Here is a 14,756-nt window from a genome sequence, read left to right as displayed (position 1 = left end):
ATGAAAAAGAGCAAAGTTGAAACCAGGTCATTACTTTGCTGTTTAACCGAATTTTTTGCTTATTTTTTTCACATTCCGTTCATTATAGTGTCATTATGTTATTAACACCATGACCAAAAGTTTAAATCACCAGCGAATGCAATATTTTGATGGCTCAAAACTCGAGCGGTCGAAAACTGCGTCAAGGCCGCCATCCGATTGCACCATTCGACCGTCCATCGCCGCAAACGCCAAACCGAAGCAGTAAAAATCGAAAATTTAATTTGTACGGCAAAGAGATAATAATAAAAATGTCCGTTCAATGCCTTGACCGAGTGGCCATCATGTCACGTACGACGTACATCGCAGACTCGTAGCAAACAATAATTATTAATAAAAAGACTAAAAAACCTGTAAAAATTTATAAAAACATCAATGAACCTGTTTTTTTTTTCAATTTAATTCTTTTATTTAATCAGTAGAATGATTGTGCAAGTTATCTGCTAGTTAATACAAGTCTATTTCTGTATTATTGATAAATTTCTGATCCGTCTCTGTTGTTCATACCGCCACATATTGTTATAAAAACGCGCGCGCGCTTCCATTGAGCGTTTCATTCGATTTTTAACCGTTTCGGCTTCGCTTTCGTTAAACAATTACCACCTGTGAAATTACCAACGGTGAAAATGTTCACGGATAACATCGACGTTGAATTCTGCCTGAATCTCTTCATCCAGCTCTTCGTTCGGGTGGGTTAAATAATTTATTATTATCATTAAAATATACAAACCCGTTAAAACTATGTTTAATAATAATTCATAATTTTTTTCTCTATCTGCAGATATTAATATAATACAATATGCATTGAGGTAGTTTACCTTAAGTTTAATTAGGCTAGTGATTAAAAGTTCTCCCTGCAAATGCAGGAGGACGATCTCAACGGACTGGTGGCGTTCCTAGAAGAACATCAAAGTGTTTTGGAGCAATCTCCATGGCGAAGAAACACATTTCGCTCGTCTTGCCGGACAGGGAAATCTGCTCAGGCATTCCGATAGCAGACGATCGCATTCGCAAAGGCGTTGAGCGCACGAACCCGATCCACCCAAGTCCAAATGGTCAACGGCTACAAAAAAGCGAAACAAATAATTTATCAACACGCTTATTGGTTAACGATTATTAAATTATAGGATTATATGGTACTGTGTACCTGTTTTATTTATGTTGATTGCTCTTGGGTTAAACCCAAAGTGATAATTAACAATGTTAGATAAAATATATCTATTTATAATGTATTTATTTATAGATTTTTCAACATTAACTTAAAAACAAACGCAATAAAAGTGTATAAGTAAATAAGTCATTTTTAGTGTTGTTTTTATTGGAGTATTGGTGGCGATAACAATGACAATGGAAGTGGTTTATTGTCTTGTTGTCACAATATGTTGCAAAGTGATAATGTAGGCTATGCAGATGAAGTAATTATCATGCGAATTTCTTTTTAAACAATCACATTATTTCTTTATAAATATTTTATGTGAAGATGCAGCAAGAATTGAATTTTGAAGAGTTAAACTTGAAAATGTAAGATTAAGTTTGAATCTACGCGAAATTAATCCTACAAAGTTACAAAGTTAAACGCGAGATGGCGCTACGATGCAGTTATTTGTATTACATATATTTTTGTTGGTGTCAGTGAGCGCACACGAAGTTAAAAGAACTGTGCCGGTGTGTATTCACGCGGTGCGCGTTTCGCATGGATGTTTGTTTTATCAGCGAGTTTTTTTTTTTCAGTACCAGTAAAATTGTATTGAGTTGAACTCCAAACTGTGAGTATACATATTGCATTATATTCACGGAAGAGTATTCTTCGCGCCAAACATTAAATATTTATTGTTTTATTATTTATTAATAAATTATTTCTATGCGAAACAAGAACAAATTACAAGTTACAATCACTGCTGTCAAATTGTTTTAATTATCCCTGCGGTTATGTCCATTACCAACGAAATCAACCATAATCTATATAATATTGCAATAATATTTAATAAATAATGAAAATGTCATGAATAAACAGTTGCCCTGTCCACAATAATTGATTTCGTGGTATTTCCCTGATAGTAAAATCATTCTTACTTATTACTATCAAACAATAACCCCAATACAATTTATTACCAATCAGAAATATTATGTCTATAATTATGTCGATAGTCAATATAATAACTTGTCAGACGGTGACACCTGACAAGAACATGTTTGCACATTGATGAAACATGGATAAAACTAGCACACGGATAAAATCACACTCGCCCAGGACCAGTGCTGAAGTAATTACGTAGTTAACTCAACCACGAACGCACGCAATAATAAACATTTGCTCTTATCATTACGATTGTGCTTGCATTTGGCACCGTGATAGTTGTTATCGGTGCGGTTGAATGTTTGGAGAAACTTTGACCCAGCGAAATAATTACATTCAATAATTGTGTTTTCCCGTTTGCCGCGAGTTGCAACCGAATTATCGGACGGCAATCAAAATAATTCGAAAACCGAATGGAAACATTGGATTACACTCGCGCAATAAATTGTTTTTATTCCCACACACTACACTACATGGGAAGTGGATACGATACGTGCCCGGCGTTCGGATAAAATTATTAGCGGTTCAAAATTTTTGTTTGGGAACAAGAAAAAGAAAAATAAAATGTGGATTTGTATGCATCAGCATGGAGGGCGTGTAGGATACCTATGACAATGTGACAGATTCGTGTGACCAGCCGAATTTAAATCCTGTTGAAGTTTTTGCTTGCTTTTTATTCCCACTTTAACATAAAAAATCGATTTTGTAATACTCTCACGCATTGTTTATTATCTTGTTGCTCAAAAGTTTTCTGACACGCCTCAAACAGAGAATAATTTTACTTTTAGCGTGCAATTTTTATAGTCGAAATGCTTTTTATTCGTGCAAATGACAGTTGAATAATTAAAACTGTGCTTCAGTTACTTTTGTATTATTTTTATAATAAACATTTAAAAAGAATTTTTAAAGTTAAGTTTTGACTGTTTATCAGAGATGTACACTTCCGACAGGTTTTTAATTACAAAAACTATGAACAATACCAAAATCTAATCAAGGTCGTAGTTAAAAATCAAAAGTTATGAACTATCGGGCATAATTTTGCATATTCATGTAGGTATTAACCTTTTAGATACAAATATATTACCACGACAACATTATATAAATTCATAATTAATGTATGCAACCAAACAAACATATTTTCTACAATAATTCTCCTAACCTTCCACTTCTACTATTTCTACACATCAAAATTAATCCAAGTATGATATATAAAATATAAAATGAAGAAATTATGAATTAAATAGTGAAAGTAAACGTGCAGCATGACATGTGATGATTTCAGTTGAAAAGCAAGGTATTAGGTACGTACCGCAAAGAGATTTCCCTCTGTAGCACTTCCAGTAGTAAGGCACGACGTACTCCAAGTACATGGGGCAGTTGGCGACGTCGTAGCAAATGTCGTGCATCTTGCAACACCTGTAAACACGCGAGCGCAAACGATGTTAGTACCTACTAACACTCACATTCACTTTTTATACGCCATGCAATCTTCTATTCATTACTTGTGCATTTATGCAATGACGTGAAAGTATGACAAAATGCTCGTACATGATATTGAACCAGCAAAGAAGTGACATTGATGTCATTGTCACTTACAATAACATTTATTTCTGTACCGGAAGTGAAGAAGATATTCATTTCACATGATATATAATATTTTGTTACATTTTGTGTTCACGGAGAAATAAAAGTATAGCTATTCAAATTGCTTACTTATCGATGCCATCGACTGGTCGACCTGACCCTAGGAAACCGCAGTAACAGCCGTAGCCCTTGTAGATAAGAGGATCGCATCCAGTGGCGCAACTAACCATATTGTAAAGTTGCACCACGCCGCGTTTCGTTCTTTTTTGCCTTTCTTTAGACCTTGTAATAGACAAAAACCTTTGAAAAATTATTTTAAACTCAATGAATTAATTAATTTTACTTATTACTTATTTTCTTAAAATAATATTCATAATTTTTCTTCTATACGAACTTTTTGCTGCTTTCCTCTGTCGGTAGTTCAAGCGGTCGTTGACGGAGACGTAAATGTACTCTTCCCTCGGGAGACAAACTCGCACCGCGACCACCAGCACTGTTCCCACCAAAAGGGTCGTTTGCGTACGCAAGCCGCAGCGTCGCATTGTCGGACACAGAACGCCGCCGCATCCTCCAGGCATCACCCGACCCGTGGGTGCTATTCGCACCCGTCCCGTCACTCCTTCGAGTGTTACTCTCGTCGTTAAGGTTTACACTTTTTGCACTTTGCACGCGCACACTGTTCGATTTTGCCAAGTGGCTGTTCGCATGGTCTTTATCGTAAAGTCCATCAATATTGTTGCGGGGCTCATAGTGTTTCTTTAGGCTTAGATCTGTTGCGGACATCTTGGGCCATGGATGCGGACGTGTGTGAATGTCATGCGAGTCTATAAATAGAAAATTGGAAACAATAAAGAAACAAATTATTATAATAAATGTTTGGGTAGTGTTGAATGGGTTTGAATTTGTTGCAAGTTGTAAGTCTCTAGAGAACTAGTGAGTTAACGGACATATTGATATAAGGATAACGAGCAGAGAGCAGACATTACGTTAATGCAGAGCTGGACTATTCAAAATTTACATATTTACATAATTTCGTGTTTTCCTTTCATGCAGTACATTCGTGCTGCATGTTTACACATAGTTACAAAAGTCTTGAATGTCATTTTAATTTTCTATTTGTACTTGTGCTCCGCGTTTAGGGACAATTAAATTTAAACACTGCAAATGCAAAATTCTGCATTTATTTTGGTTTTGGTCAACTCTTCATACAATTGCTCACAAAATAAATTTTTTAACGTGAAAATTGTACATTTTTTGCTGTTTAATAAAAAAATTGAAGTATGTGTTAATATTTGCAAATGTTGACACATCCTCATTGACGAGTATGTGTTGACACAATTCTTTGATTCATTGAGCCTTCTGTTCGTTACACTCGTATCGTAAAACTCGAACGATGTGCAAATGTTGACACTTGTTGAACTTTTCACTCGCACTTCATGCTCTTCATTGAATTATTGTTAACATTTTAAATATTATTCACTTTATTCATACGCCGATTATTAAATATTTAATTTTCTAATTTTTATATAAAACATTTTTTACGAAAAACTAGCAAAACTGTTTTTGTTTACTTAGTAAAACGTCCGTGCAGCTATAATTTATCACTTAAACGGAACTAACAACAGAATAAGAGCAAACTTAAACAGCGGACACCAGTGTGAAACTTTTAATAATCGTGTAATCGCATAACATAACTCAGTTTTATCGTTATCAGTTTGCAGTGCATTGAAAAATGTACAATTTGTAAACATACCAAACATTGTAAAGCGAATTAATTTTAAAATAATATACTTCTGGAATGGAATTTACAAAGGTCTGTATAATCAAAATATTATTTTGAGCGAAGACATTTCGTGGTTGTTCTATCCTAATGTAACTAATGTATTTTATTTAATGGGACATGAAGAAAGAAAAATGTAATTTACTTTACATTTTCTGGGGGAATATTCTTACATTACATGCGTGAATAAACTTTATGATGCGTAACAAACAAAAATACGAGAGTATGTATATTTTATACATTTTTTTACGAAATTTTAACTGAATTAATGAAAGAAAAGAAAAATAACGGAAATCAATACGGAAATAAACAAAAGAAATTATATTCTCATCATTCTTGTATCAAACACGTCACTTACCTAACATAATTTGCATTTATTCAGCCAATAAATAAAAATGATATTAAAAAGGAAATGCGAGGTAATAATAGAAAAGTAATACACAAAAGAAGATAATGAAGATGTAAAAAGATAAAATCGTTTTTATTCAGTTTGTTTTTCGCGATTCGATTTCATATCGTGTGTTTTTAACGAATTGCTAATTTCTGCATTGTTCTTTGTTCCAACTGACACCGAAGAACCGTGCGTAAGGTGCTTTGTTAATGTTAATGCATGACATTACATGATTTTATTGCCAATTATAACGCTTTATTCGCGTTCACCTGTTTATTGCTTCTCGGCAAAAAAAATTTCAGTTTCACTTTCATGAAATACACACAAAACAAAATGATAAAAAAAATTGCAATTTGCAAATTCCAATTGTGGTGACTATTAACTTTTAGTCACTTTGTCTGTATTGCTTCCTGGTCTTCTTCGTTTCTCTTCGCAGTGGAGAGGATGTCATGAAGATGGTCATGCACTTGGTCGTGAAAGATGGTCGTGCTGATTTTTCGCTCGAATAAGGAAACGTGAGTATATTTAGACAACACAGACCATACACAGATGTGGTTAACAAGCGACAAAGTCATGTAACCAGTTGTAATATACAAGAAAATAAAGTTTTTTTGCGTTTAAAAATTGACGTATTTTAGAAAAGTTTCACTTACGAGATGAAATTTGCGATCGACGCACGAATTACTTAAAAAATAAAAGTGAAATGCGCATCACTTTTGATTTCGTTTTTGTCATTAAATTTTAGAAATTACGCATCCGGACCAACTTTTGTTTCGTGGAAGTTTTCGCGTTTCTTTCCGGTTGAAATTAAAACATTTCTCTGCAGATAACTCAAGATAATCAAACATCAAGGAGATATTAACATACACCTACGTTCGCACATTAGTTACTTTTGTTTACTTGGTGGATTTGTTTTTGTTTTGAAGACGTATTCGTATCATCTGTTATTTTAACGATTGCAAAGTGTAAATAGTGAGAAATTCTGCTTGGCGTAATTACGAAAAGTGTACAGAACAGTGTGAGAAGTAATTATTTTCATTAAACAAAAAAGAATTGCACGGAAAATTAACAAAAGTATTAAATAGTCATATGTATTCAAATCTAACATCTTCTTGTTGTGTTACTTGCATGTTTGAGTCGTGTCAAGGCTTCATTATCATAATTCGCGCATTTTGCGTTTTTCCACCTCAATTTACAAGTGGATTTACTTTATTGCGAACCAACGTCTTGTATCTTGACGGTTTGATTTAATTGAATGTCAATATTATTCAATGGCATCTTGTACGTGCATCGCTTACACCTGGATCTGTGTTTTCTTTTAAACTCACCGCAAATCATTTATAAAGTGATTTTTTCTTGACATGCAATGAATATTTAAATTAAATAAATACTTTACTTACGTTTTATTACTATAAAAGCAATTTATTTATATTAAAAGTTTGAAATTTGACTATTAATAATTTAATGCAGTTTAATAACTTTAATATCGCCAATTGTGAGTGAAATTACATGAAATAACGCAATCGTGATTACCTACAGTCCTTATATTCTTCTGTTAGTGCATCATTAACAGTTTATTGCCTGCTGCAGAAGCAGAAAAATACCTACGCATGCTTCCTGATAAATTAATGTAATTACCATTACCACTATTTTTATCACATTCGCGCGCCGACTCACCTGTGGCATCTTCTGCTCGACTCGGCGCGGCGTAATACGCGTGAGCCCAGTGATTACCTGTTGCTATAATCGCTATTAAACTCATAAATTATTCGCTCTCCCCTTGTGCGCCGCGCGTGGCGTTAAGTTGTGGTGAATTGAAGGTTGCATGCAAGTGCAAGTGCAAGAGATGGGTTATGTTAGATAAGGTTAGGTTATGTTGGGGTGTAGCGTAAATGGCGGATTGGAACTAAAAAGAGAGAAAAGTTGCAAGGTGCACATTAACTCGACATGCAATATATGCGTGCATTCACTCATTTAGCGTGTAAAATGCACCGCATTCCATTTTAATCCGTTGTAAATGCAATTTAACTGATTGCGAGTGCAATTGCAAATTGCACGATGCACCTACTTGTTTTCACTGCTTTTCTAACTTATCATACATCATAAAACTCATTAACGAGTTGCTATAATAACAGTGTTTTATTTCAAGTAATTTTAAATAAATTATTATTGAAATATAATAAATTGGTATGTATAATATGAATTAGTCTTTTTGTAATAAAAGTGAGAATTGAGTGAAAGAATGCAATACTTTTACCAAAATTTCTTTTTGATTGATCAATTTAACTCTTTTTAGTCAAATTTTTGTTTAAGCAATTATTACTGGATTACTTTGCAAATTATTCTCTCCTACTTAAAGTAATAGGTTTCAATTATAAACATTTAGCAAATAGTTGACCTAAATAAATTGGTTGGTGTTTTATAACCACGTAAACTAGAATGAAAATTGAGGAAAACTGAAAATGATTGCTGTGACACCGAGCTTTGCAAATTGGTTTTTTGATTGGGAAAGTAGTTATTTATTTATTTCAATTTGGCGTGCATGCTGGAAAGACAGATAGCGGGCGGAATTAGTAAAGTTGCAAAAAACGCGACGCCCCCGGGTGGGATCGAACCACCGACCTTTCGGTTAACAGCCGAACGCGCTGCCGATTGCGCCACGGAGGCCGATATTTACGGTTTTTAGCTAGTTGTCGTCAACAGTTTTATAGAAAATTATGAATAAATAGAAAACAAGTGTTAGAAATACTGTAAGAATATAAAAATGGAACAATCTATTTGTCTTCAGTGTAGAATATTCAAGTTGCTTTGATATGCGGACTTTTTCGCAATACTACAGCAGAATTTGGATTTTGACTTAACTAGTGAGTAATAGAAGTAGCTAGAAATCTATTTCCGTCAATGTTTTTTACTAGTCTACATCTATATATACTTTTGTATCAAAACAAAACATTTGCCGCCCCCGGGTGGGATCGAACCACCAACCTTTCGGTTAACAGCCGAACGCGCTGCCGATTGCGCCACGGAGGCCGATATTTATCGTTTTAAACTAATTTTCGTCGAATATCTCCTAGAAAAATTAAAATAAATGAAAAACATAAGAACAGAAGTAAAAAATGTGTTAGAAATAATGGCAAAAATATCAAAAATAGTAATCATGTCAAGGTTTCTCAAATGAAAAACCTATTTACTGTGAATTGTGGATACTGAATATTGCAATATTGCAATTATTGAGTTTAGGCACACAAACCGACGACAAATATCGCTGTACATAGCTAATAAAGGTAAAGTAAATTCTACTTAAATAACATTTTTCAATTTTTCTCCCAATGTCATCATCAATATGTTTTCCTGTTTCACCTAGACAAAACTGTAAAACATTGCCGCCCCCGGGTGGGATCGAACCACCGACCTTTCGGTTAACAGCCGAACGCGCTGCCGATTGCGCCACGGAGGCTACTGATTACGCTTATCTAAAATATTTTGCCAATACACAGTGATGATAACTTAACTTTTAAACAATTCAAAAACATAAATTTTTAAATATTTTCCAGATATAACTGTACCAGTGACTCAGTAACACACAAATAATTAACTGTACCTCACAGCAGTTGCAAGCATCACGTCAATCACAAACCAAAGATGAGATTTCAAAGATAACATAAACATAGGTATCTATAATAAATGACTGCGGATTCTTGTCGCCGACGCGTCGCCACACCACTCGAGAAATTGATTGAACGCAACGAAGCGCACACCGATCCAATGTGCTCCATTTACTTCACTTATTACTCGATTAATAACCGGCAGACGCTCTGTGAGCACCGCAAGAGAATCATGCATATTACACAAATAATTACGCAAACGAAATTCTACACCATGCGATCATTTATTATCTATTTATTAATTTCCGCGTCGCGTGTCGTCCGCGCAGGTGAGTTACAAATTTACACATAGGTATTACGCATATCGTCGGATGAATGAGTGATTTATATCGGTTTAATAGGAAATTTAATAAACAAACATTGGCCTACATACCCATTAAGTTATCAAGAGGTACACGTAATGAATTCAATGTCCCGTCAAGCGCGCATCAATTTCGGTACATATTTAGTTATTTCATTAGGCGGCGCATCCGCCACATCACATAATGAAGCGATACAATGGTTTTAGACAAGATGATATTGAACAGCGTTTAGAAAATAATATCAAGACGCTTTGGCTTTGTTAATATTAATAAACAACAATAGTTGGGATATAAAATTTACAATTTTTATTTTTTATAGTTAAAATAGTTATGTGATCAATTTTTAATTAACAAAAATATATTTTTTTGTAAAAAATAAGAAAAAACTTATAAAATTTGTAAAATTAATATAAAAAACTAAGAATTATTTAAAAACAAATAAAATTTTCACAGTTTCCGATAGTTTTTAGAATTTTTTAATTTTTCACGTAAAAAGTGAATAAAACGTAAAAATAAACCCTTTCATACTCCCAGAACACAACACTTTTCTTACCTCTACAAAGTAATCAATTTATATAAAACGCATTCATGCGTGCGATAATACCTACACGAGCAAATGAGCATTCGCAACCCAACATTAATAAACAATTAATTAATATCACCTTGTAAAGAAAACGCGATGAAAAGGGATCCACACAGGCGATATCACCCTGAAACCTTTCAAACTACTGCACTAACTAAAGACTTTAACGTCAAAAGGACGCAAAATTGTGTAAAGAAATTGCACGCGGCGTATTCAAATTGCGAGCATGCTTTATCCGCCGTCGCCACTACAGCGATGCACAATTAAATGACATGTTATACGCCTTCGCGGCGAACGTCGAGCGAAAAGGAAAGTGAACTTGTCGGAAACTTCAAGTCTTTGTTGCGCCGAGAAAAGAAGCGACAACCGCGAAGAAACCGCAATCCGCAACATACGAAGAAGACACGAAACAACACTCAACACACACACACAGCTAAACAAGCAATTGAATTAGAATACGAATGAGGTTTTGTGTTAATGTTAATGAGTACTAGCAAGTACAAGTATATAGAATACAAGTAATGTAATGTAATAGAATTTAACGAGCATTGAACAAAAATCATATCTACACTTAATTGTTAAGATGTCAAGGAAAAGAAGGAGATATTACATTTGAATTTAATTTGCGTATAATTTCGGGTTGAATAAAATTTATATTATCAAGTGAACTTATAATTATTACAAAACATATTCAAGTATCAATCAATTCATATTTCTTAATATTTGAATGAGTTGCACTTATTGCAAACAATAAAAACTACGAAATTAATTGTTTGCGTAATATTTGATTAGAGGTCGTTTTTTGCGCGCAGAGAAAGTAGTTGACATTACATGAAAACATAAATAAACAATTATTGCAACAATTATGGGTACAAATGTACAAAAAAGCATTTGACGCGTGAGTGCACATCAATTCACTGTTAGTGCAATAGTTAATTAATTATTAAATGCGTAAGTTTAAAGTACAAAGCATTTTTTTGTTTTTTTAAATGACAATCCTGTTTTTATTTCAATAGAACTTTATTTCATTTTTAATAACATGCGCATGAATGATTACTATAGCCGGTATAAATATTTACGATGATTTTTAACGGAAAATCGATACTTATTAGCGAAATAAAAATAGAAAGTCACAAAAGTGTTCAATGCCACGGCGCGACGAAAGTGCCAATGAAATTCAGACGAAATTTACGCGAAATTAAATTCACATTATGGTGGTACGCAAAAAATAAAAAAATAAAACCACAAAAGAATATTTTTATGCTTTAAATAACTATACCTGAATCTATCAATTAAAATAATTGAAATGCCTGCAAGTCGTAAGTTATTCCTCACTCATTCTGTAATTAGGAATTGCAAAGTGACAAAGTGACACTTAAGTATTTCTTCAATTCGCTTACATTGTGCACCGGCTTGTAGTTTTACGCTGAATGCGTGACGCTAATTAATTAGATGTTAATTACACGAGCGGTGAACGCCATGTAAACGTTTATGTTGGAAGCGCGTCGCTCAAGAGAGCGACTCATAAAAATTAGACTTGCAATTACAACGTGAACTTATTTGCTTACTTCGAATGCAAGAATGGGAGGAATAGTGACAATGGTGGCAGGCTTTGTTTTAGCTTTACGTTTTACGAAGCAATTATTTACTCTCTAAGTTTTATCGTTATGCAAAATGCAAAATGCAAGTGGTTTATTAACCGACCACTGGAGTTCTACTTGGGAAATTGTCTTTGCGGGGAAATTACCTGACGTCTTTTAATGCTACTTTAATAAATTACATGTTTTTATCGTTATTATTAATATTTATGATTAATATATTTATTAAAAATATCAATGGTTAGGTTTTATTAGTTTTTTTTTGTTTGATCATTTTTTACATTTTTCAGACTTTTAAAGTTAATTTTTTGCTATAAAAGTAGCTTATGTTACTTTCCTACGTCCAAAATATCTGTAAACCAAATTTTCTTAAAAATGGTTGAATGGTTTTAGCGTAGCAGCGAAACAAACATACAAAAACGTTACATTTGCAGTTATAATATAAATTAAGACAGATTTTCAGTGCAAATATCGTGTATTAGTTTGATTAATCATTGCACATATTACTAATTACCATACTTATTATGATTTTTGCATTTTTCACTCACCATACACGAGTAATGATTAATTACCAATTGAAAATTGATCAATTATTTATTTCTACCAGCTCTCTTCACATTAATTACTTTTTCCATACAACACACCTCCTCGGGAGAATTGAAAACGTGCATAATTATAACGTACACATAATTACCGACTCTAGACCAGAAACTGTGAACAAATAATGCGCACAGATAGCAAAACAATACCGAATCGGGAAGAATTGACTTTGAAAATAATTGAACGCTCAATTATGATATTTCAAGCTTTGCAAGTGTTGAGTGAAATGTGAAATCTTCATTTGTTTTCGGCGTGGATAAGACGCTAACCTAGACTTACCGAGTTTGAGACAAGAGTGGTCGTCGCTGATGTTCGAGATGAAAAGCAGAGCGCACAACAATAGCTTGAGCGCAGACGCGCCGAGCGTAAAACCGCACATGATCGCAAAAATCTTTTTTAGTTTTAGTTTTATTATAAAACTAGCACAAAACTGAAATTTTAAATAAAATATATTTTAAATTAATAAAATAAACCGATTTTATTAAATATCATCTTTGCAACATCATAATTGTCAAATTTAAAGTTTTTAATTTTAATTTTAATTTATATCGCACTGGTTTATAAAACGACGAATGTTTCATTGATTTCATGCTAAATTTTAGTTTAGAAACAAAGTTTTCAATGTAAATAATTTTTTATTGTTTAATTCACATTTTCACTTTTTTACGGACAGTTTAATATTTAATATTATTTTGTTGTCGTGTTGTTTTGCTGGTAGGCGGCACGCGTTTGTTGAAAAAAATTCAAACCGCTAGTTGACGACGCACTCGACATAATGCAACGACGCGGGTCGCGACGAGTATGACGACTCGCCGAGAGAAAAATTAATAAACTTGCTCACCCAGCCACTCCGACCAAGTTCCATCAAGCGTTCCTTAAAATTCGTTCGGAAATGATCAAAACAATTGTCACTTGTTGATGTGTTTTAATATAAATGTGTTCTGTTGGTTTTAAATGTTCGTATTGCACTGAAACACTGAATCCGTTATTTGTTGATTTTGGTTGCTATGGTTACAAATCTCGTTGCTATGACAATGTGCTGCTCACATCGTAACTTCTGCGCTTCTTCACACTTCGCACGCGTTTGTCCAGCGATCACGGTTTCGCGAATTTCCTTCCATCCTCCAGCGTGCTGCACTCGCACACACGCGAACATTTCCCTTTCGATTTCGAATCACTCGCACTCTCGACGACCGTGGACGTTCGCTTTTTCTTTTTCTTTTGCATCCTCCACTGCAATGCGATGTGGTAGCGTCTTCAATCGAAAGCGTTTGTTTCTCGTGGGAGGCAATCTGAGGGACAGATTGTTTTAAACGCGACTGGATTTCAATTTACTCGGTTGGAATTGTTCGCGTCAAAATCATGAACAATTCGAAATTTTACGTGGCAATTTCGAATTGCAGTAAACGCCAGGAAAAAAAACAGGTAAAATAAATTGAAATAAAAGACAAATAACAAATGAAGTAATAAAAAACACATTAGGCTGTCTTGACTAAACATACATTTGTCTTTTAAGTGTGTTTTTAGTGAGTTGAAAACTAAAAAGAAAACAATTATAGCAAATTAAGTCAAAGCTATAATTACTCGATTGAATACTGGAAAATAACCGCTAATAGAACAAAAGTAACAAAAGGTAAGCAAAATAAAATAAAATTAATTGTTTTAAAGTTAAAATATATAAATTTACATTAATTTATTGCATGTGCATTTTATTTCAATTAATTAAATTATTAATTAAAAAATTTAGCAAGTTAAGAATAAGGTCAGATTAAAAATTAAATGCAGTTTTAATAAGGACACTGCAAATTAATTTTTCTAACAAAAAATTAAGACTATTGTTCTTATTTGCTAATTAAATTCTATTTTTGAATTTCATGCCAGAATATCTTTTGCGCAACAACATAAAATATGCGCAATGTATGAGAAATGCATCCCGAGGCAACAAAAGCTATTAAACATAAAATTTAAACATAAAATAGCACAAAAACACCGAGTTGCAAATTTCTAAACGATTGAATTAAATTGCATGCACAAAAATAAAAGATTTATCATTAAAATGACGAAATTCAAGTAATCCAAACCAGCGTGTCAACTATATCGTTGAATTATGTAATTATTCCATATGATCTTTTGTATT

At 33.5% G+C, this 14,756-nt stretch overlaps 1 protein-coding gene and 3 non-coding genes across 5 annotated transcripts; all 4 read right to left on the bottom strand.

Moving 5' to 3' along the window:
- Positions 1 to 729: 729 nt before the first annotated feature.
- LOC135800633 (uncharacterized) lies at positions 730 to 13,798 on the bottom strand. 2 transcript variants are annotated; one of them, XM_065313904.1, is made up of 5 exons: positions 12,899 to 13,798; positions 4,095 to 4,524; positions 3,830 to 4,000; positions 3,426 to 3,532; positions 730 to 1,102 (listed from the first exon to the last, which is right to left on the bottom strand). In XM_065313904.1, the coding sequence occupies exons 1-5, from the start codon at positions 12,996 to 12,998 to the stop codon at positions 936 to 938; spliced, it is 975 nt and encodes a 324-aa protein (XP_065169976.1). In that variant the 5' UTR covers positions 12,999 to 13,798; the 3' UTR covers positions 730 to 935. The 2 variants fall into 2 exon arrangements, with proteins under 2 accessions (XP_065169976.1, XP_065169977.1); XM_065313905.1 differs by having other exon boundaries at positions 3,830 to 3,982; positions 12,899 to 13,796.
- On the bottom strand, positions 8,466 to 8,538 carry TRNAN-GUU (transfer RNA asparagine (anticodon GUU)). The gene has a single exon. It is a non-coding gene; the product is annotated as a tRNA-Asn (tRNA).
- TRNAN-GUU (transfer RNA asparagine (anticodon GUU)) lies at positions 8,829 to 8,901 on the bottom strand. Its single transcript has one exon. It is a non-coding gene; the product is annotated as a tRNA-Asn (tRNA).
- Positions 9,256 to 9,328, bottom strand: TRNAN-GUU (transfer RNA asparagine (anticodon GUU)). Its single transcript has one exon. It is a non-coding gene; the product is annotated as a tRNA-Asn (tRNA).
- Positions 13,799 to 14,756: the final 958 nt, after the last annotated feature.

This window comes from Atheta coriaria, unplaced genomic scaffold (assembly GCF_025399875.1).
Source record: "Atheta coriaria isolate IRGN ID8LTWV9N9 unplaced genomic scaffold, Caltech_Dcor_3.1 hic_scaffold_10_pilon, whole genome shotgun sequence".
NCBI lineage: Eukaryota > Metazoa > Arthropoda > Insecta > Coleoptera > Staphylinidae > Dalotia > Dalotia coriaria.
Note: the sequence above shows the minus strand (reverse complement) of the source record. Positions and strands in the feature narration are given on the sequence as shown.